General features: G+C 43.1%; 1 protein-coding gene across 1 annotated transcript in view; it reads left to right on the top strand.

Annotated features, from left to right (window-relative positions):
* Positions 1-7047, top strand: part of F11R (F11 receptor) — a 1474472-nt gene extending 1467425 nt beyond the window's left edge. The window contains exon 9 of the mRNA XM_044059235.1: positions 4664-7047. Within this exon, the coding sequence (XP_043915170.1) occupies positions 4664-4699 (36 nt within the window). The 3' untranslated portion in view covers positions 4700-7047. The remainder of the gene's footprint in view (positions 1-4663) is intronic.
* Positions 7048-21915: the final 14868 nt, after the last annotated feature.

The following is a 21915-nucleotide window of genomic DNA, read 5'->3' as shown; positions in this document are numbered from 1 at the left end:
GGTAAAGCACTCTTAAACAAAAGAAAGTATTTCATTCACCTAAATTCTGTTGAGTACACATCTCCCTGTAGGTCCTTTCTGACTCAGTTACACAGCAATCTTTTTCACTATTTCTAGCATGTCGAAGGGTCAGTTGCTGGCGTCCTCTCCTGTTCAGCTGGTGAATCTGGGAATCTTGAGGCAATGTTACAATTGCCTCATGTACACAGACAACCCTCTCCTCCTCCCAACAAATACAAATATATGCGATAGATGCAACTATATAGCCAAACTGGAGGCTGAGCTCTCTCAATTCAGTACTGGCAAGACCAGTCAGGAGGAGAAGGTAACCACGCACACCACAAACCCAGTCTCACATAGAACTATCACAACAAGCAAACCAAACACATAAACACACAAAAACATACTTGGAGGCGCTGATTAAAAATCTACCAAAACAGAGGCCTCCAAAGCAGACACCCAAGCAACCACCACCTCAAGACATAGCACATGCAACACATAGTTCACAAAGTCAGTGTGCTAAACAGTCACAGCCCTTAAGGCCAAACAACATGCCAGACACACTTGTAATAGGTGACTCCATAGTCAGACACACTGACGTCCTGCTCACCAGACTGAACAAGGAAAAGGTGACAGTAAGCTGCCTGTCGGGAGCTAGAATCCGCCACATAACACAAGCACTCAGGTCACTCCACAGCAAGTACAAATATGACTCTGTCATTGTACATGCCGGTGTGAACTACCTGAGACGTACCTCCCTGGACTACATGAAAAGCAACATAGAGGAGCTCTCTGATTATGTAGCCCAGGCTGGTATGACCCTGAGCAGCATCTTACCCTCACCAAGAATGATGCCACAGTACAAAGACAAAATGATCAGTTTTAACAATTGGCTTAATTACTGGTGTCATTCTAAGGGGATCCAATGTCTGTCTGCTTGGGATGACATGCTTGACAAGCCGCGCTGCTTCGCAAGGGATGGCTTGCACCTGTCACCCCTGGGCTTCCGGATATTGGCCAAGGCTCTTGCCACCCCCATAGTGCCTTTTTTAGGCAAGGCTCAAATGACAAACCTACCTGCCTAGAAAACACAAGTGGAAAAAAACTAAGGGTAATGCTGTGCAATGCCAGAAGTCTAAACCTCAAGATGCACACCCTCTAAGCCCTCCTCAGTATGGAGAACATCGATGTCTGTGCAGTGACTGAAACCTGGTTCAAGGCTCCTGAGAGCACACCAGCACTATCAGGTTTTACCTCATATCATGCTTTCCGGCCCCAAAGCTTGGACCGAACCACAAAAGGAGGGGGGAGTATCCATTTTCATCAGATACCCACACCTCCAGGTTAGTGGCAACACACAAAGCATCGGAGACTATCCAGGTGCAACTTAACCATAGGCAAAACTGCCTTACAGTTTGTAGCATGCTACAGACCACCCTCTCAAACTCAGGAACCCCACACAGCCTTCCTGAAGACACTGGAGAGTATGAATGTCTCTCCAAATACCATCATTTTGGGAGACTTCAACTACCCAAACATAGACTTGGAACATTACTCAAGCCCCAACACCCTAGCCCAAAGGTTCCTAGAATTCATAAACTCAAATGCAGTGGAACAACTAGTCACCATTCCCACAAAAGGAGACAATATACTAGACCTGATCATCACAAACATGGGGACAAAATGCTCCACAACAGAAGTATATCCCTGTTTGGTAAGATCAGACCATAAATTAATCTCACTGGAAATCCACATCCCGCCCCCACCCCCTGCACAAAAGACCACAGTGAAGAACTTCTCAAAAGCAAACTTCACACTTCTTAAGACTGAAGTGGTATCCTTCAAGGCCCCTGGGCCAGTGGAAACCACAACCCACACTGCTGAATCCTTTGCAAATGCCTTCTATGGGCACCTTCAAGAATGCATGGATCATACAATCCCAAATAAAACCAAGACCCATTCCCCCAAAGGCAGGCGCCCGGTCTGGTGGACCCCAGCCGTAAACAAACTTTACAACATGAGGTGGAAGCTACTACATGACAGAGCAAAATCCCTAAAAGGGAAGGCGCCTCTGATCAGTACTAGCAAAAAACTACGATCACTCATAAAATCATCCAAGGCCAACTTTGAGAGAAAAATCGCAAAAAACACAAAAGACAATCAAAAGGCCGCCTTTAGCTATGTTAGAAACCTGGGAGGAAACTTCCAGATATGCTCAGAGTTAGTCCAAAATGACACAAAATACACTGAACCCACTGACATTGCCAACATTCTGGCAGACAGGTTCAGTGCAAATTTCTCTTCCCCCCTCCCCCCCAAAAGGAGAAATAACTATCCCAGCAGAGTGTAGCCTTCCTAACATCTCAGATGCCCAGGTGAGAGCCGCCCTCTCTAAAGCTAAAAACACAGCATCAATGGGACCGGATGGTGTCCCGGGCTGTGTGCTACATGAACTCCGAGGAACTAAACCCACACATAAGGCTGCTGTTTAATCTTAGCCTTACTCCAGGATACGTACCCAAAGAGTGGCGTACGGCAACAGTGGTCCCACTTCACAAAGGCAGTGCCTCTACGGACCCTGGAAATTACCGCCCCATAAGCTTGACGAGCCTGGTATGCAAAGCTATGGAGAGGATCATTATGGAACTCATAAACAAAGACATTGGGGACCTACAGACATTGGATCCTACTCAATTTGGCTTTGTCAAGGGCAGATCCTGCCTTTTGAACTTGGTCGACTTTTTTGAAACTGTCACTAAGGCCATTGATGAGGGTAAGGCAGTTCACACAGCCTGCCTTGACCTTGCAAAAGCCTTTGACACAATACCCCACTCGGGCATCATAGATAAACTCACCAGCTTAAATGTAAACCCATATGTCACAAGATGGGTTGCAAACTGGCTCAAGGACAGAACCCACAGGGTCAGAGTTGCTGGAGCTATGTCAGACTCTAAGCCAGTCACAAGCTGGTGTCCCACAGGGCTCAGTCCTGGGACCCCTCTTGTTCGGCATTTATTTTTCCGAAGTACAGGCAAACATAGGAAGTTTGTGGCTGACAAAGTTTGCAGATGACTGCAAACTGGGCACCATAATTGATACTCCAGCAGACACAAACATCCTTCAGAGAGGCCTCATAGAAACGGATAAATGGTGCCAGAGCCATGGCCTTAAGCTGAGCACCAAAAAATGTATAGTCATACCCTTTGGGGAAAAACAAGGTACCGACAAATTACCACATAGGCGGTAATCCATTAAGTACGGAAGAGGTAATCCGGGACCTAGGGACCCAGGTTGACAGTAACCTCTCATTTGACACTCACATTGCCAAAGTGGTTAGGAAGACCTTCTATATTGCCCACCTTATCATGAAGGGTTTCACATCTAGATCGAGAGGTCATTGTGCCCCTGTACTCTTATCAGGCCAATGATTGAGTACAATGCCCCATTTGGGATGTATCTCACCTGACACCTGCAGCAGTTGGAAAGACCCCAAAAGTTCCTCACCAAGAGGATAAAGGGTCTTAAACGTATGTCATATGCTGCCCGACTGAAAAAACTCCAGCTCTATTCAGTCGCATACCGCCTACTCAGAGGTGATCTGTGCCTGACGTACAAGGCCATGTCCAATCCTGAATTAATGGACATGCTCCACCTCAGAAAATCCAAATCCATCAGAGCCACGAGAACAAGTGACTTAAACCTCAACACAGAAATAAATAGGATGTGCTGGAGGGACAGATTCATAACCCAGAGGCTCCCTACACTCTGGAACAGAATCCCAGTCCATGTTAGGCAGAGCCCCTCACTGACTCTATTCAAGAGAAATCTCGACAAGTGGATGGGAGATCGTAGGTTTACCCCGGGGGTCATCTCTGTGTCACTACTAGACAGAGGCATAGTAAACTAAACCCTAAAAGGGCGTAGTATTCTCATCCTAAGGGGTGGTGTAAGCCACATACACTCTGGCTAGGCTTATAAATGCCTTAGGGCAGATAGCCTAGTACGAACCTATGAACCTGAACCTAAACCTATGAACCTATTTGCTGTACATGTGTACCTGGTCCAGACAGGTTGCTCATTTTCAAACATATACCTCTCAACTGTGCAGATATTTTGCTTCATATTTTTGGTCTGTTTCTCATATAATTTGTGGTTTTCTGGCAAATCTCTGGGATGATCTCTGGATTGAAGTTCCTAAATAATGACGTTTAAGTTTCAGACTTCAAATCCTTCATAAAATGCATGTTAACACAAGCCCTGTTACTGTTACTCTAGCAACTTTCAAGAGCAATATTTAAAATCTGTCTCTGTTTTTGGACCTTTGCCTCCCTTTACGTCAGTCAGGATTTGTCCAGATTTCTTGCACCAAGAGGTGTGTTCTCAGAACTTCTTATAATGGTGTTATCCTGAGATTTGGAGGAGATTCCTTATGGTGGTCTTGCATGGGTGCAGCACCTGCTGCTGTAGAAAAATGAGACTTTTTGTGTATGCTGCACCAAGTGAATTATATCCCCATTATGAAGATGGGGATCCTGGTTGTCAGTAAAGCCATAACTAAGTTTGCCCTGCTTGGGAACATCCTTTAAAATATTTTCCCCCATTAGCTTGTATTACTTTTCCTCCCAAGCAGACATTAAACCAGATTTCTTAATTTATTTTTCAGGAAGATTTTAAGCAGACCTCATCCTTTGTTGTATGAACAGAAGCAGAAGGAGGAGAAAGATATTTTGCACGAACATAAAGAATTTCTGAAGAAGACAAGCCTTCATTTTTGGAGCTGTTCACCTCATGGGTCCTGTTTTGGCCCTTTTTAATTTGCTTGTTTTAACACAGTAGTGGCATCTGCACTTTTTAACCATAAAAAAATGTTTTGTGCTTTTCCTTTCTACACACATTGAGTGGTTTGCCTTTTAACGTCTGCATGTTTAAGAACAGTGATAACGTATTGGAAAATGTAAATGCCCCACAGCTGGTCAAGGAGCTTTCTGAAGTCTATTGCAATTGAATAACTTTATAAATATTTGAAGCATAGTTGGCATTTGCTACTTTATAATGCAGCCACATCAACTTCTATAGAAAAACTCTCAGAAAGCAGTCAACGTGCATCTCATTCATTCATCTTGCCACAGTGATGAAATCTCTGTTTAAATATTGCAGAAAATGTAAATGTGATGATTTCATGCTTGTCTGCTGAACTTTACCTGTCTGTATATACAAGAACTGGTGTTCATTTGATTATTCTGTATGAAGTCATATGCTGAGTTGGTCTTTTCAGATACATTTGAAGTTTACTATAATACAACAAAAAATGAAGTTAAGCAATTCATGTGTTCTTGTAGCTGAAAAGTTAGACTGTGATCGGATCACTTTACCACGTAACTTTGGTACAGGAGCATCTCTTTCATTAGGGAAATCCATCTTCTGAACAAAGTTGTTTGTGCTTTGACTAATTTTATTCATTAAGATCATGTCAAACTAAACAATGTAGGACTACTATTTTTCCCAATTAACACAGAGGTGTGAAATTTCCTGAATGAAAGATGTTGATATTGACCCTGAATATTGTTGCTTCATTCATTTTGCTACTTGTATGCTCCTGGTAGGCAGTCTTAAAGTTATGAAATTCAGCACACTGTATTTGAAATTGTATATAGTCCATCACTGTGAGCTCTGGGCTGATATTTTAACTTTTTCTTATAAATGGTAAAATATTATAAAATTGTTTTTTCTTGTTCATTTCACTTTATTTGAAGCTACATGTTTAGCTTACAACTTACGGAGTATAATATATATCAAGTAGCTTTTTTCTTGTGGGGGGATAGAAATTCTATAAATTTTAAAGATGTACAGATGAGCAGTGCTGAATAGACCATTATTCTGCTAACCTTGCAGCTGTTAATAATAGGGGACGGATTTATTTCATTGTGTCCAAAAGAATGAATTCCTGTATATCCCAGTCCAGGCCAATGACTGCAAGTGTCAGTCACAGAATTTATACAAACTGTATTTGTGAATAGCATTCCATATTAATTTCAGATGGTAATACTTGACGCATTTTCCCTAAAACACACACTTTTTTTTTTCTTGCTGCCTAATTATTTTGTGATGCCCACCAGCTTGATAAAAAGGACTTTGTGTAGTGTCTTTGGTCTGTTGTACTAAGTAGTGTGTGTGTGTATGTGGTGATTAGTAATAGAGGACTATAGATGCATAGACTTGAGATTATTAAAAACACAAGTGTTAGTTACCAGAATAGGTATGGGTTAGGATAGTCTAACAACAGCTGTAATAACTGGCAGATCTGGAGTGTACAGTTTGTATACAACATATTTTTCTTGGCCTTGCACATGCATGTGTGCATACACACGACACGCACAGTTTGCCACTTTGACCCCCGTATTCCAACAAGAGTGAATGAAATCCATATTTTAAAATATTGAAGAAATTTGTTCAAATTTTTAATTAATTTATGTAATATGTAAAGTTTGCCTTTTGCTGCCTAATCAGACCATCTTGTAAAATTGTAACTTGAAATGTACCGTTTTTCTGTAGCATTGGTTACTTAGAAAGTCTAAAGGAAGAGCATCAGTTAAAATATTTGGTGCTTGTGCGAAAAAGGCAAAAAAATTGTATTAAGCAACTCTTGAACAGTTCTTCTGTTGTCTTGCTTTGTAAATTTGAAAATCTGTAGAAAAAAGTCTTCCAAATGTATCCCTTCAGTTTTGTATCCATGCATGAGAATGATTTAGGCAGCTAGGAGCTGTACATGTATTGCAAGAAAAATTACATTTAAAAACAAATCATAACTGAAATGTGTTCAGTCACTCTAAAGGGAGTGAAACAAACAAGCTTGTTAAGTTATGAAAATTCATTGTTGAACCCTTCCACGTTTGACACATCCATGCTATGCTATGGGAAAAGGCAGTCTGGGATGCCAGTTGTACGTAATACTGCAAGATGCCTAGTTTGTGAAGGTGTGAGTTTTATTCTGATTAGCCAGTTTCATCTGGAATTTTTTTATACAATAAAGCTACTCATAAGTTAAAATATCGTGGCTATGTATGTTTGTTCGTTCATTTTATTAAGTCAGTAGTTTACCAACAGATTGATGGACTGTACGAGTAACATTTTCCTTTCAGATGGTAGTTGCTTGTCTGCAGACTGTACTAAAACAAATGTGTATGTTAAAGGCAGGGATGTCAAGAAATTCACCAAGAAAGTGAAACTTGATTGGTGAATCTTGGCATCCATATTGAGAACCTAACAAGCAAATTATTGTAAAAACCCAGTCATAATTTTTTGTAGTGCAGAGAACGTAATTTGCTGTGTACTAGTGTACTATAGTTTATGTAGTGTTTTATGGCTTTAAAAGCCGAGCAGTACTAATGACCGTCACAGATCCATTGGCCAATGTGTGTAGCACTGTCACAGAGCCATTGGCCAATCCCCGTAGCACTGTCACAATGATCATGGCCAAGAGCTGAGTGTATGCCTGCTGTTTTTGGTTGTAGTGAAGTGTTTTACAGCTTTTAAAGCTTTTTCCATTTTTTTTCTTCTTTCCCTAGCTTGATACTATGCATGTTGTAATGCATTACAAGCACCATTTACTGTAAGATCATAAAGGTTTCAAAGGGGATAATTTTAAGCTGTTTCAGTGATACCTATCACAGTATATAAAAAATGTTAGATTTCATATTTGCTTTGCTGTACTCTGCCGATGTTGTTGTGGTGGAACTCCTCAGGGTACCAGTCAGCCTGTTCTTTCCCACCCCTGTGTCTATGGATTGCTTGCTGCACCCCTGTGGTGGAACAGTATTTCAGTGTTTACTGTAGCTGTAGTGTGCTGTATGGGGTCCTACCACCCAGGAACACAGTAACAGTACTGGGCAAGAGATCAAGGCCAATTTATATGCATGTTTTCAGCACATAGTAGTGTTCATCTTCCAAATAGAATGTGGTTTGTACATAATGATAACCCTGGTGTAACTTTTGAGTATGTCCATCCAGTTATCAAGACTAGCCTTAAAGATAATTTGATCTGTAGTGGTAGTAGACAAGTATGGGCACTGCTAGCTTCTGCATACTTGGGTAGTGAGATGTGAAAGGTGACGGCAAAATAGCACTAGATTACATCCTAGTGCAGTGCCTCTGTTGCCTTCCTTCTATACTGTCCCTATAAATGGTGGAGCATCATGGGATCTGATCTCCCTGTTCTCTGTCAAGGTAGAGACTGTCAGCCTCATTTGCTGTGGCAGCAGCCAGAATGCTGTTTGCATGTTTTGTTAATTAGGGGATGTACTTCTGTTGGAGTACTGTTTGGTGGGAAATCCTTTGTATTAGTGTTGGACAAGACTAAGCCTGGTTGTGCAGCAGTGTTTCTGTTGTGTGAAATGTATACTGCTAGATGTTCTGATGTGCAGCTATGTGATTTGTAAAACATTAAATGTGACAAAAGTCCATCCCCGTAACAACTCTTCCCATTTTTTTTGCACATGGCGTTGGGCTGTCACTTCAGTGACCATCATCTAGAGCCAGGGGTTTACACTGAGTGGCTAGCCCAGCTGCTGTAGTTATTGCACACCACACACTCGCATGCACACTGGTACCTGTGGACAATTTGGAGTGTACAATTCTCCTACTGCATGTCTTTGGAATGTGGAAGGAAACCGAAGCACCTGGAGGAAACGCACGCAAACACATCATGAACATGCAGACTTTGCACAGAAGGCACCCCAATGGAGAATCGAACTGGGGAACCTCTTGCAGTGAGTCAACAACACTATCTGCTGCATCAGCATGCTGCCCTAAAGTGATCGTACTCTGTCGTGGCTCAGCAGTGTTCTGCTAGGCACAATATCAGTATACAAAAGGCAGTGGAGTTGCGGTATGTGCCTCGTGCGCTTAATCTGCAGAACTACTTCCATGAATGTTGTGCTAACCTCTACAGCATACTCTGACACACAGTCCAAAATCATGGCTGGTACTTTTTGATTATGGGATAAACCCACTGTTCAATTTGCCCCTTTTCAAGGTCGACCCAGGAGCACTGTCGGATAGGGACTTGCACAGTTACATAGCGGGCAGCTGAAGGTGGAAGGAATCAAACCCATCTCGTTACAAAAAGTAGTTCCTTAACGTCTCAACTTTAGTCCTATATAACTATCAGGCAAGGTGTACAGTAGAGTATACATGCTCATGAATAATAGGGCTTTAGTGAATTGTGTGAGGGTCAAGTGTGTGGTTCTTAGAGTACCAGCACTGCACAATTGTATGGCTTATCGTTTCTCTTTTATGAACATACCCAGTAGATATTGTCAGACATATCCCCAGATGTGGTCTGACTTCCCTGCCCCTTTTTTTATTAATTACAACAACAACATTAACCAGTTAAGCCCACTGTATATAAGGCACCCTTTTTCAGGGCAAACCTGTGTGCACTTTTCCCTTCAAGTGACTTGCTCAGTGTTGCAGATTTGGCAAGCAGAGCTAATGTGAATCAAGTACTGTATGTTTAGTGCACAGGATGCAGCTTGTTAGCAGTTCAAATCCTTAATCCTCTGCATTAGCTGCCAGACATCCTGGTGTGTAGCTGTGTAATTTTAAAACATTTAATGCTTTTACTTCTGAGATGCAATGTACAGGGTTTGATACTGACCTCTAAGTATTTGCTAGACTTGTAATATTCTGTAGAATGATAGCTTAGTATTTGCCTATAAATCTATAATGTGACTAAAGAGATTGATTAAACTCTGGCTAGCAACCATTTGTGGCTAGCAACCATTTGTGTACAATTTGTGTCTAAATCACTGCATGAAGTCAAATGTGCAAATAGTATTTAAAGGAATCAGTCTATTTACTGTATTGAGTTAAATGTACTAATGTCCCTTATTTTCTATTCAAGCTAAGTTTTATATTTTGGCATCTGAACTAATACAGTGTTGAGCACATTTATTATTCGAGAGTATCATAAAAAAACTGCAGGTGTTGACCCCATATCTTTTAAATGGATGTATTTATTTTTTGTAGGTTTAAACTGTTACAGCAGCTGATATGCTAGCTTCTGGGTCACGATCTGTATTTTCTTCCAAGAATAAGCTCCCCTTGCCTAAAATTAAGTAACTGGTTTTGTGATGCTTCTTTTACATTTAATCTGTCATCGGGATGCAAAAAAGAATTTGCTAGCGTCATTATTGTGCTCTATAATTAATTGCAGAAAGGGTACCAAGTGTATAACTTCGTAAGAAATACTGCCCCCCCTGGCATCTCTCTGAATAGTAAGATAAAGTATGCTGATTTATAACCTAACCTTTGTTTGATGTTCTACATTGGCCAAGTGTGTCACTTGCAGTAAAATTATATTAGCTGAAAATTTCTTCAGTATCATTAGTGACATGCTGTCTAACCAGGACTATAAAGTCCATTAGCAGAAAAGGGGGGAAAAGTATATTATGCTTAAATATAAAGATCTCAAATGAAAAGATGAGGTATCCTATGCCACATTTAAAATGCTCCATGATCTAAATAAATTTTGCTGGCAGACCTTGGACCAAAAGTATGGTAAAGGTATTCCACAGTAACAAAAGAAAAGGCCGGAGTAAACAAATGTTTAACTCTGCATTGCTTTAAATAAATTATCTTAGACTTAAGTGGATAGAAGAATTTTCTGATTTTTCAAACAAGTGGGAGTTTGTAGCAAAGAACTGCAAAGTATGGGCCCCCTCCTTAGCATGTCTTGAAAACAGGTAAATGCCGCTAAGCATCGTCTTTCTCAAGCAGATATAAAGCCATTCATTTGTCAGAGTATATTAACACGTTAAGGAGATTGTCCGTTTGAGCTGAAAAGTGTGGCACTTAGCATAGAGAATTAAGACCGTGAGATAATGGGTTTCATCTTATTGTCCTAGTTTTGATTCTCATAGTTGCAGTTTCTGTACTCAGTATTTCACCAAGTAGCTCACTATACCTTGCCGGACGATCATAAGACCTTTGGGCTCAATTGCAAACTTAGATGCTTGGATACATTTTCCAAAAAAAGAAAAAACAAACTATTAGTGTAAAAGGGGTTGTTGCATTTCTGAGTGGTTAAACCAAGTCTCACCTGCGTGAGTTGCTGGGAACTGAGGATCAAAAATATCCCACAGCATTTTATCAGTAAGAGTAGATGAATTCCCTCAGAGTCTTATCACTGATTGTCTCTCCTGAAAAGTAGTCACTGGTTGAGTGGAGAGACTGTCAGTAATACACAAGTTAGTGAAGTACGAATTTTAGCAAGACAGTCAACCCAACCATTAATTCAAGCCCTCAACTGAAGATAGAATTCAATGCAGTTGGTAAAAATGGTAAACAGAATATATAAAAAAAAAAATTCTTTTCAGTCACACCTCACATATTAAGTATGCAGTTAGCACAAGTATAATGTAGAATTCTGTCTAAGACTGATCAATTTAAACTCTGTGCTTTCACTCCTTTAAAAATTAGCTCATTTCTTTAGCATTCCTTCTTAATCACAAGATGGAACACCTGGAAGAGGAAAGTGTTTAATGAAGGCTGGCACTTTCTAGGATGCTGTACATTCTGTATTTATTGGAAAACAGTCTGAATAAAAACAGCATTCACCTTGAAGGCCACAGTGTTTTCCACATCTATAAAAGTAATTTTTTTGTGAAAAGTAACAAATACTAAGCATCCATTTCCTACTACCAATGACCACTATCCAAAAAAAGCCCCATGCACACACCTGCTACTTATGTATATACCAACTACAGCTCAACAGCAGTACAGAGACTAGGCAAAACCCAAATTTTCATTGTACCGCAATCTTGCGCAATCACCTACTTGTACTATGCGATGTTGATAATGTGAAGTTTCAGCATCAACATTTTGGCTAATCGATATTTCTAACTTCATACATGTATATAAAATATGTAGACACTCATGTGTATACACACACACAGCAGGGCTTAATGCCAAAAGGCTAGATTATTGTGGAACAAACAAGTCTGATCTGTGAAAGAGGAGATGCAAATGAATACAGCTTTTCTGAACTGTGGATCTGATGTTGTCCACTTCATTAACCCATGGGAATACGATTCGTATGCTTGGAACTGATCAGCCACCTTCTAATAGCTCCAAACTCCTGACTTGAGCTCCTACCTATCCATAATGCCCCACTCCCCCACAATACCTCAGATTGAATTTGCCAACAAGAACACAGTGTCCATTAACCACTAACTACATTATAACAGCATGAAAATCAAATATATATACACGTATCATACAAGAGAAGAACATCAGGAACGCAATCAAAGGAATAACATTCCTTGAGGCTTCCTGAAAAATTTTTGGATGGGGGAATGGGCAGTGGGAAGTTTAATGGAATGAAGTTGGACTACACAGAACATTATAGTAAGAACATAACTTCTTTACCTGATATTGTCCACGTCATTCCATTAACCTGCAGGACAGAATCTCCAGCTACCATAAACCAGGGGTGGCCATCAGGGAAGGATATTCCAGAGTACAGCAGAAACAAAGGCACTTCTACTCCTGGATTTAATGTCCAGTGTGTGATACATAAAAGTATGGGGGTTTGGGTGGCCACGATGGTGCAGCGGGTTAGCGTTGCTTCTTCACAGCAAGAGGTTCTCCAGTTTGATTCTCAGCTGGGGTGCCTTCTGTGCATTCTGCATGTCCTCCCTGCTACGATGGGATTACTTTGCCTTGGGATTAAGGAGAAACTACCTCATAGTGACCCCCCTCCCATCTATGAACTCGCTTTTCAGAGTTAAAAAAAAAAAAAGTTATGTTCTTACCAAGCTCCATTGGTGTTGTCCAACTTCATTTCAGTAAGCTGTAGGAGTATAGTTTCAATGCTCAGAACCGACTGGCCACCTTCTTCCATCTTAAGACTCTTGACTTGAGCTCCTCCTACATACCCATAATTCTCCGCTTCCCCAAAGTACCTACAATCTCGTTTGCCACACTTAATATTAGCACTGACTTCCAGCTTGAGCTTCTCCATCGTTTTCTGATGAGTGTTTTTCTTATTGTTGCTTTTCCTATTTGTTGTCTTGTCTGTCTTCATTTTCATCCCTTTCTAGTTTCTCTGGGTTCTATCATTAGGCTATTAAAAAAATGTTCCTTCTGACTTTTGTCTTCTCCCTTTTTTCTTCCGTATGGCTGATCAAAAGCCATTTAGCCTTAAAAAGTGCACTTCCTGTAGGCGGAGGATTCCCTTATCTGATGCCAATGGGGAGTACATGTTCTGTTTGGGGCCTCTATATTTGGATGCCCATTGTGATATTTGCAAGGCTTTTCATCCCTGGGCTCTGGTGGATAGGAGAAGTAAGCTCATTTTAAAAGGGTTTCTTCCTCCCGCCACCTCTGGATGACTTCTACATCAGGGGTTCAACCCCTATTAAAGAAGCCCAAAGATTCCCAGGAGTCCAGGAGGTCATTTTCCTCACTGTCTTCCACAGAACTACCCAGGAAGAAATTTAGACTGTCGCAACAGGCTTGTTCAGCTCCAAACTCTGACCTCGACCTCTCCTCCACCCCTTTCTTCCTCTAATACTACAGTACCAAGTGGTGACCCTTCAGCATCTGCTCTGAATACTGTTGGCATCAGGGTCTTCTTTGCCAATGCCTAGGAGGTCTGTGTCCCATTCTTCATGGAGATTCCCCTGACCTCCTTCCTTTGCTTCATCTGGGTTTTCCCGAAACTTGTCCTCTAAGGATGTTGGTAAGCTTATAAGGCAGTTCCTCGAGAGACCGATCCAGATGGGGCTTGTGTCCACCCTGTCTTTTTCAGACCTGTGAAACTCTCCCTGTTCCCAACCAGTAGCTCCTTCTCTGATTCAACCCTTTGTTTGAGTTGATTGTTCCATTGGGTACAATGTCAGAGCTGATAGAGATGTCTTCTTTGCCTCTGACATTCTCCCCAACTTGCTCAACTCCAGCTGCTTCAGTTCTGAGTGTCTCAGAGCTGTAGCACTGAGGTCTGTTCTGGGAGGTTGACTTCAACTTCAAAGCTTTCAGAGCTGTCTCTTACCCCTGAGGCCTTAGGCTTTGACAGCTTGGCTCTGACTCCCTCCTCGAAGTGGGAGACTCCTTCTGTCCGGGAGGTATCGGCTGCTGTGACTTCAGCTCCAGCAAGACAGCTCCAGGTAGTTCAGAGTTTTCCTGCTTTTGAGGTCATGAAGAGGGTACTGTTAGATGATCCTTGGTGCTTAACGCAACAGAAAGCCCCCTGGCCTCACTCTGGAATGGTGCCCGAGACCTCTGAGCTACCATATGGACAGCCGGTCCCGGAAAGCCTCCACACTGTTCCCTCAGTGGATCCACAAGCTTCTTCTGACACCTCCCTGGAGTGTCTCCCGAGGAGGTCCCTCAGAAGAGACCATGTAAAAGAAGGCATATGGATTCCCCTGTGAAATCTGTCACTATAGATACCGATTTCGAGGAAGGCAAAGGGTCTCCCATAATCACCACCTGACGAAGCCTCCTTCAGAGACATCCTTGAAATCCTTCGCCAGAAGGGTGGTTAGTCCTCCCAAACCCCTTCCCTGGAGGAATCGTTACTGTGGGAGGCTTTCAGGGCCAGCCCATCTACTACCTGGGTGTCCCCCCTGGCTGATCCGCTCATACAGCTGGTGTCGTCAAGGGCCTGGAAGGAGCCGTATACAGTGGAACCAATTCCTAAACTCGACAAAATTTCAAGTGCTCCAGCTGACAAAGCCTTTTGGACCAAAGGAATCTCTATAGATGCCTTGGTTGTGGCAGCAGCCACCAAGAAGGAACTGGCTCAAGACAGCTCCTGTGTCCACCCCCCCAAAAAGAAAATCCCGGGCATTGGACAAGTTTGGAAAAGAGTCTACGCCTACAGATTTGGAAAGAGTCTACGCCTCATCTACCTTTGCACTTCGGGCATTGAACTGCTTATCCCATTTTTATTCAGCTACAAAGGGACTTAGTTAAGGAACTTTCTAGCTTGCTCCCTGGGTCCATGTCTGCCGAGGAATGGGAGTCTGTTTTCTCTAAGCTGGCCAGCCTACATTCCCTAACCAATGTGTCCATGAGGCTCATCAGTCATGCTGTGGAGGGTACCTCATGAGCAGCTGGTTCCAGCATTGCCATATTGCACCATGCCTGGATGAGAGTGTGAGAGTTTGTGGAGCCTTTCAAACAGTCCTTTATTAATGCTTGTTTTGATGGCTCTGCCATGTTTGGGCCCATGATATGTGACACTTTAACCCCAGGTGCGAAATTTGGTAGGACCCTGTCTGTCATAGAGATCCATTTTTCTGTTCTACAGTGAACCTTCTTCAAGAACCATCTTGGAAGTAAAATGGTTTTGGAAGTCCGAGTCCTTCCAAGACACTCTGAAGACTTTTCTCCCAGAGGCAGAAGGGGAATATGGTCAGTGGTTGATGCTGCCCACACAGCCGAGGGAGTCCGCAAATTCAAGGGTCATGGGAACCTGCACTGGGCAAGTCTTTCCAGTGATCCTGAACTGTTGCCCATCTGTTCTCCTCTGTAAGTGGTTGGGGGACATTTCTCCTTGCACCCAGAAGTCTGGGAGGCCATCACAAATGGGTGCTAAGGATTGTATCCAGAGGATACTCAATTCCCTTTTCCATCATTCACAGACAAAAACCCACCCCGATGTTCCACCCAGTCAGAGGGAGGATGTGACCAAAGAAATAGTTACTGCAAAATCATCCAAGAAGTTCCCCCGATTAAGTCAGATCAGGCATTGGGGATCTGCAGCCTATCATGGATCTGACCTCCTTGAACAAGTCTGTAAAATGCACCAAATTCAGGATGGTCACGATTCACTCCATTTTACCTCTCTTGAGGATGGGTGATTGGATGTGCTCTGTAGACATCAAGGATGTGTACTACCATATCAAAATGTACAGGCAGTCCAGGCCTTTGGTACGTTTCAGGCTGGGAGCCAGTCAGTTTTGAGTGCTTCCATTTGGTCTCACCGCAGCCCCCAGGGTGTTCACCAAATGTCTAGCAGTAGTTGCAGCTCATCTGACTGCAAGGCTGCCAGATATTCTCATATCTGGATGATTGGCTCCTGACTGCCCCAACTAGGCATCTACTCGTCCAGGCCAGAGATTACTTCCTCATCTTAGCCTCTACTCTGTGGATAACTTTCAATTTGCAGAAGTCACACTTGGATCCAGTACAGACCTAAGACTTCATAGAGGCATGTCTGGATACAAGAATGTGTTAGGTTTTTCCGTGCATCGGACAAGATATCAAATTTGAAATTCCATGTCAGCCAGATCTTGACTGCTTAACCCCCCCCCCCGGCCTCTCTAGTTCAAGCATTAGGCTTCATGGCAGCAACTATAACTCTTTTCCCAATGGCACATTTCCACATGCAAATTCATCAGTGGACCTTGGCAGTACAGTGGTCTCTTCTCCGGAATCTCTTGAAGCTTTGCATCAACCTATCTCATGTGCAAGGACTCCCTTCTTTGGTGGCTCCATTCACCGGCGATCACCCAAGGATGCCTGTTGTTCCTTCCATCCCCAGTTGCCATGTTGTCCACAGATGCCTTCCAGTTTGGGGGGCCATTGCCTGGGCTTGACGGTCCAAGCAATATTGAATGACCCAGACCACCAAGCTGCATATCAATTATGTTCTTCATGTTTCACTGTTGCAGTCCTCACATATGGGTTATCCGGCTCCCAGTAGCCCTCAGTCAGCCCGAATACCAGAGTCATTGGTATATGACATCGGCTGCCGCCAGTTGTAAAACTGATGTCAGAACGTCAGGTATAAAGTGAGGCAACAGATATCATTTCCTCAATCTTTCTTGCCGCGGAGCCCGAAGCAGATGCAATTCACACTAGTGCTGGTCAGCTGTTTACCTTCAATTTGCTTTCTGACTATCAAGTTGAAGACACCTTCAGATAAGTACCCCGTTGGGGATCCTCTCTTCTTGCTTTAACGAATGTCAGATAAAGTTAATAACTGTCTTGCCTGTGGAAAACAGATTCTGCACCGTGATTTCCATTCCTATTGTATAACTTGTTTGGGCCTTGAGCACGACGTCCCTAACTGCGATCTTTGTGCTTCCTTTATCCCGTGCACCATATGCCGTAGAGCTAAGATTTTGTATAAGCATTTTGGAGGCTGGCCCAAGTTCGTCTGCATGGCGTCCTCTGGTCTCCCGACTTCGGATATACCTAGGAAGCGCAAAGACAAGGACCCGTGACAGGCCTAGGGTTAAATCTACTGACTACGCACTGGTGAAATTGGTTGTCAGCACAGCGGTAGTCAGTAAGGTGATTTTACAGCCCCTGCAGTCTGCAGATTTTCATCTGCAAGCCTCTGCCGAGACAGTTACAGAGTCTTCCATGCCACTGGCTATTTCATCTTCAGACCATCCACCTGTTGCCGCCTTAGATGGGTCCGGAGGCGCTTTGCAGGCACCAGCTTCTGACGCCTCTTTTTGATACAAGACCAGAACCAGACAGACTACCTTAGTTCAGACTTCTGCAGTTGCTAGGCCTCCCGAGTCCCTCTGGATTGCTAGTAAACCTTCCAGCCATAAACCTACTCACAAGCAGGCATCTACCTCCCCTCCTGTGCCTCAGTCCCAGTTGGTAAAGATGGCGGGTGATCTTCTTTCCCTGATTAGGTGCTCTCATCCCTCCCTTTCAGAGGGCTAGGATAGATGGGGTAAGAAGGTTTATACGTCGGCAACCTTGGCAATCAGGGCTTTAAACTGCCAGTTTCTTATGCTTAAATATCAACAGCATATTATAGGCTTACTGAAACAGAAAATGATGATTTCTGATTGTGAGGAAAATAGAGTTACAGGAATTATTGCATTCAGCAGAACAGGTTGGAAAGAATACTTTGCAATGTGGTTTAGATTGCTTGGAGGCCTCTTGCAGGGCCACCGTAACTGGATCTGTGATAAGGCATGCCTGGCTCAAGGAGCAAAATCTGCCTGATCATGTTAAAGCTAAATTGCTGGATGCCCCTTTACAGTATGACAGTCTGTTTGGTAATAAGGCAGAAGAGGTTTTATAGAAAATGGAGGACAAAGCTAAATCAATGCAAACTGTAAAAGATTTCTTGCAAGTGCAGCCACCCAGGTTCAGTAGGCACTGTCCTAATAAGAATTGGTCCTTTCCTGTGTCCAACAGAGCCACTCAGGGAAAACCCAGGTGCTCCAAAGGCTCCAGATACCAATCACAGGAATCTTGCAGGTCAAAGCAATGGGGTGCCTCCACCTCCGAATCTGGAAGTAAAGCACAACCCTACAGTAAGCAGTCTCAATGACTTTCCTCTGCCATCTCCAAGCACTTATCTTTTGACCGCCCCCTTGGGGGAAAACTAGCACCTCATACTCAAAATTGGCATTTAATTACCCCAGGACAAGTGGGTATTAAACATAGTATCCCAGGGGTACAGATTTCATTTCCACACATTGCCAATTCCAAACGGATGGCCAGATCTGTCACCAAACCAGTGGGCAGAGGCCCAGAGACAAGTTGTCTCTCATGGATATGGGGATTATTCAACTAGTACCAGAAAAGGAAAAAGGACAAGGATTTTATTCAAGACTTTTCCTGGTACCCCGAAAAGACAAATCATGGCGTCCAGTTCTGGACTTGTCTATACTGACCACGTTTCTGGGCATTCCAAAATTCAAAATGCTGACTTTACAACAGCTACTGCCTATGCTAGGCAAGAATGCCTGGTTGGTAACTCTAGACTTAAGAGGCATACCTGCATATCCCAATAAGGGAATCTTGCAGAAGATGCCTTTGCTTCAATGCAGGCATGTTTTGCATTACCAATTCTCTGCACTGCCCTTTGGCTTATCTACTGCGCCCAGTGTCTTTACAAAGTGCCTGGCACCAGTAATTGCATTTTGCAGACCTTATCTGGATGATTGTCTCATTCAGGCAGAGGACAAGGACACTCTTCAACATCTGGCATTTGTAAAAAGGCTTCTAGTACACCATAAATGAAAAGAAATCACAACTGGTACCCTCTCAAATAATTACATTCTTGGGTGCAAGCTTGAATACAACTGGCCAGATGGCTTACCGCATGCCAGACAAATTCAATTGACAACATACTTCAAACAAATGGCAGTAAAAATCCAGCTATATCTGCAAGACAAATTCTGCAGGCTTTGGGGTTTATGGCATCCTGCATTCTACTAATTCCATATGCGAGACTGCATATGAGGAAACTTCAATGGTACCTAAAAAGCTTATGGAGTCAACATTGTCACAGCCTGGAAACAATGACTCCTCTCATTCCGTGCCTGCAACAGGAGGAGGGCAGAGACATGTCACCAAAGGACTGTCATTTATTCTACCCCCCGCCACCCAAACCCTAACTACAGACACATCAGACTATGCTTGGGGGGCCCACCTGGCAGGGAGATGCATTCAGGGCAAATGGAGCCCAAACCAAATGCATCTACATATCAACCAGAAAGAGATGCTAGCTGTTCAAAATGCTCCGATAGCCTTTAAGGACTTACTTCATCCAGGACAACTACTGATAAAGACGGACTAACAGACACAAGCCATGGCCTTGTGGAACACAGCCTTGATTTGCCAAATGCATCTTCAAGCTCAATTCCTGCCAGGAAAGCAAAATACTCTGGCAGACCTAAGCAGAAATCTTATGGATCCGCACAAATGGAAACTGGTTCCACAAATCTTCAGCATGTTGACAAAAATGGGGAAGCCCAGACATAGATCTATTTGCCTCTCCCCAAAATTATCAGTTGGACAAATTCTGCACAAGAACTCATCACAAAAAAGCATGGAAAGTGATGCTCTATCCTTCAGCTGGAAAAACCTCAGTCTATGCCTTTCCCCCTCTGCCTCTACTCTCCAAAGTCTTACTAAAAGTCAGACAGGAAAAAACAAAAATGATTCTAATTGCTCCGGACTGGCCTCGCCAGCACTGGTATCCACTTCTAAGGAATATGTCACACCTTCCTCGATGGTACTTGCCTCAAACACCTCACCTATTGTCTCAGCAGAACTGTCAAATTCTGCACACACTGCTCCAAACTCTGAATCTTGCAGCATGGCTAATCAACTAATTTTACCAACCACATCTCTCAGTAAACCTGTGATGGATGTCATTTTGGAAGCCAGAAGACCTTGTACTAGAAAATCTTATGCTGATAAATAGAAGAGATTCTGTGCTTGGAACCAAGCACAAGGAATAGACACAGCAAAACCCAATATTCCACAGATTTTACAGTACTTAACTGAGATGCTTGACAAGGGCCTATCCTTTTCTTCAATAAAAGTCCATGCCTCTGCCATCTCGGCTCATTACAACACAGAGCCTCCCGTTTTTTCTCATCCCCTGATAAAACAGTACCTCAGAGGGGGCCAAAAATTTAAGGCCTCCCAGGAGAGCGCCAACTCCTGCAAGGGACTTCAATTTTGTGCTGGAAAATCTCACCCTACCTCTTTTTGAACCAGCAGCTACTGCGGATGTAAAATTTCTCTCTTGGAAGACAACCTTTCTTTTGACGGTCACTTCAGCTAGAAGGGTTTCAGAACTACAGGCTCTCATAGCAGTGGAGCCTTTCATTATTTTTTACCCGGACAGGGTGGCCCTCAGGACCAATCCTTTTATGCCTAAGGTGATATCCAGTGTGGCTCTTAACCAAACTATTCACCTGCCAACTTTCTTCCCAAATCCGCAGAACAAGGGGGAGCGGATTCTGCATTCATTAGATGTATACAGACAACTAAGATTCTACTTAAACAGGACAAAATCTCTAAGAAAATCTGAGCAACTACTGGTGGCATTTGCTGCAGGATCAGAGGGGAAGGCTATATCAATGCAGACTATTTCTAAATGGATAAGCCATTGCATTCATTTCTGCTACTTGCACCATGGTAAACCTGTGCCCAAGGGGATCAGATCCCATTCCACCAGGGCTGCCTCTACTTCAGCAGCTTTTCTCAGAGGGGTCCCTACCAGAGACATTCTAGAAGCTGCTACTTGGAGCTCAGTTCATACATTCACAAAGCATTATCATTTACCTCTCTTTTCTAAATCCAGGGCAGGCTTTGCCACTGCAGTCCTGCAGGGCCTTATAGCTGCCCCTAATGCTGTTTAGTTCCATCCTCCCATCCATAGCTTTGGGATTCTACCCAAATGTAATGACTGCAACAGTGAAACACGAAGAACATAGTACAGTTGTGTACACTTACCATAAATGTAGATGTTCGAGTGTATTTAATGTTGCAGTCCGGATTACCCACCCGCCAACCCCCTTTCTATACCTTCTCTTTCCTTCACTATACTCTAAAGCCTTTGTGGTGTATTTGCTTTTAGTTGAAGGTAAATTTTATGTTTCTAAAGTGCATTTATATATTTACAGTTTTATATTTATATTTTTGCTCCCCATTTGGGGGGCACCTGACATCTGGGGCAAGAAAAACTGATTAAAATGGTTTCGACTGCATGTTTTATACCCCTGATGACCTGACGTCATGGAAGAAGAGAAAGCAACCAACACATGACCCAAGACTTTGTTATTCAGGCCGACTGAGGGCAGCCTGCCAGCAGATTACCTAAATGTAATGACTGCAACAGTGAATACACTTCATCATCTACATTTGTGGCAAGTGTACACAACTGTACTTTTTGCAAGGGTACCCAGACATACCCAGAACTCAGGACAGAGGTAGAAACTCAGATTTTAATCTCTACTGACTATGGGGGCTATCGCGCCAGTTCCTGCAAATCAGGCAGGCCTAGGTTTTTATTCAAGACTTTTTCTGGTACCCAGGAAAAGGGGGCACCTGGTGCCCTATTCTGGATCTGTCTATTCTAAACACTTTTCTGGTGATTCCCAAATTCAGGATGCTCACCCTTCAACAGTTGCTGGA

The sequence above is a fragment of the Protopterus annectens genome, chromosome 17.part0, assembly GCF_019279795.1.
Source record: "Protopterus annectens isolate FY-2018-M chromosome 17.part0, PAN1.0, whole genome shotgun sequence".
Taxonomy (NCBI): Eukaryota; Metazoa; Chordata; order Ceratodontiformes; family Protopteridae; genus Protopterus; species Protopterus annectens.
Note: the sequence above shows the minus strand (reverse complement) of the source record. Positions and strands in the feature narration are given on the sequence as shown.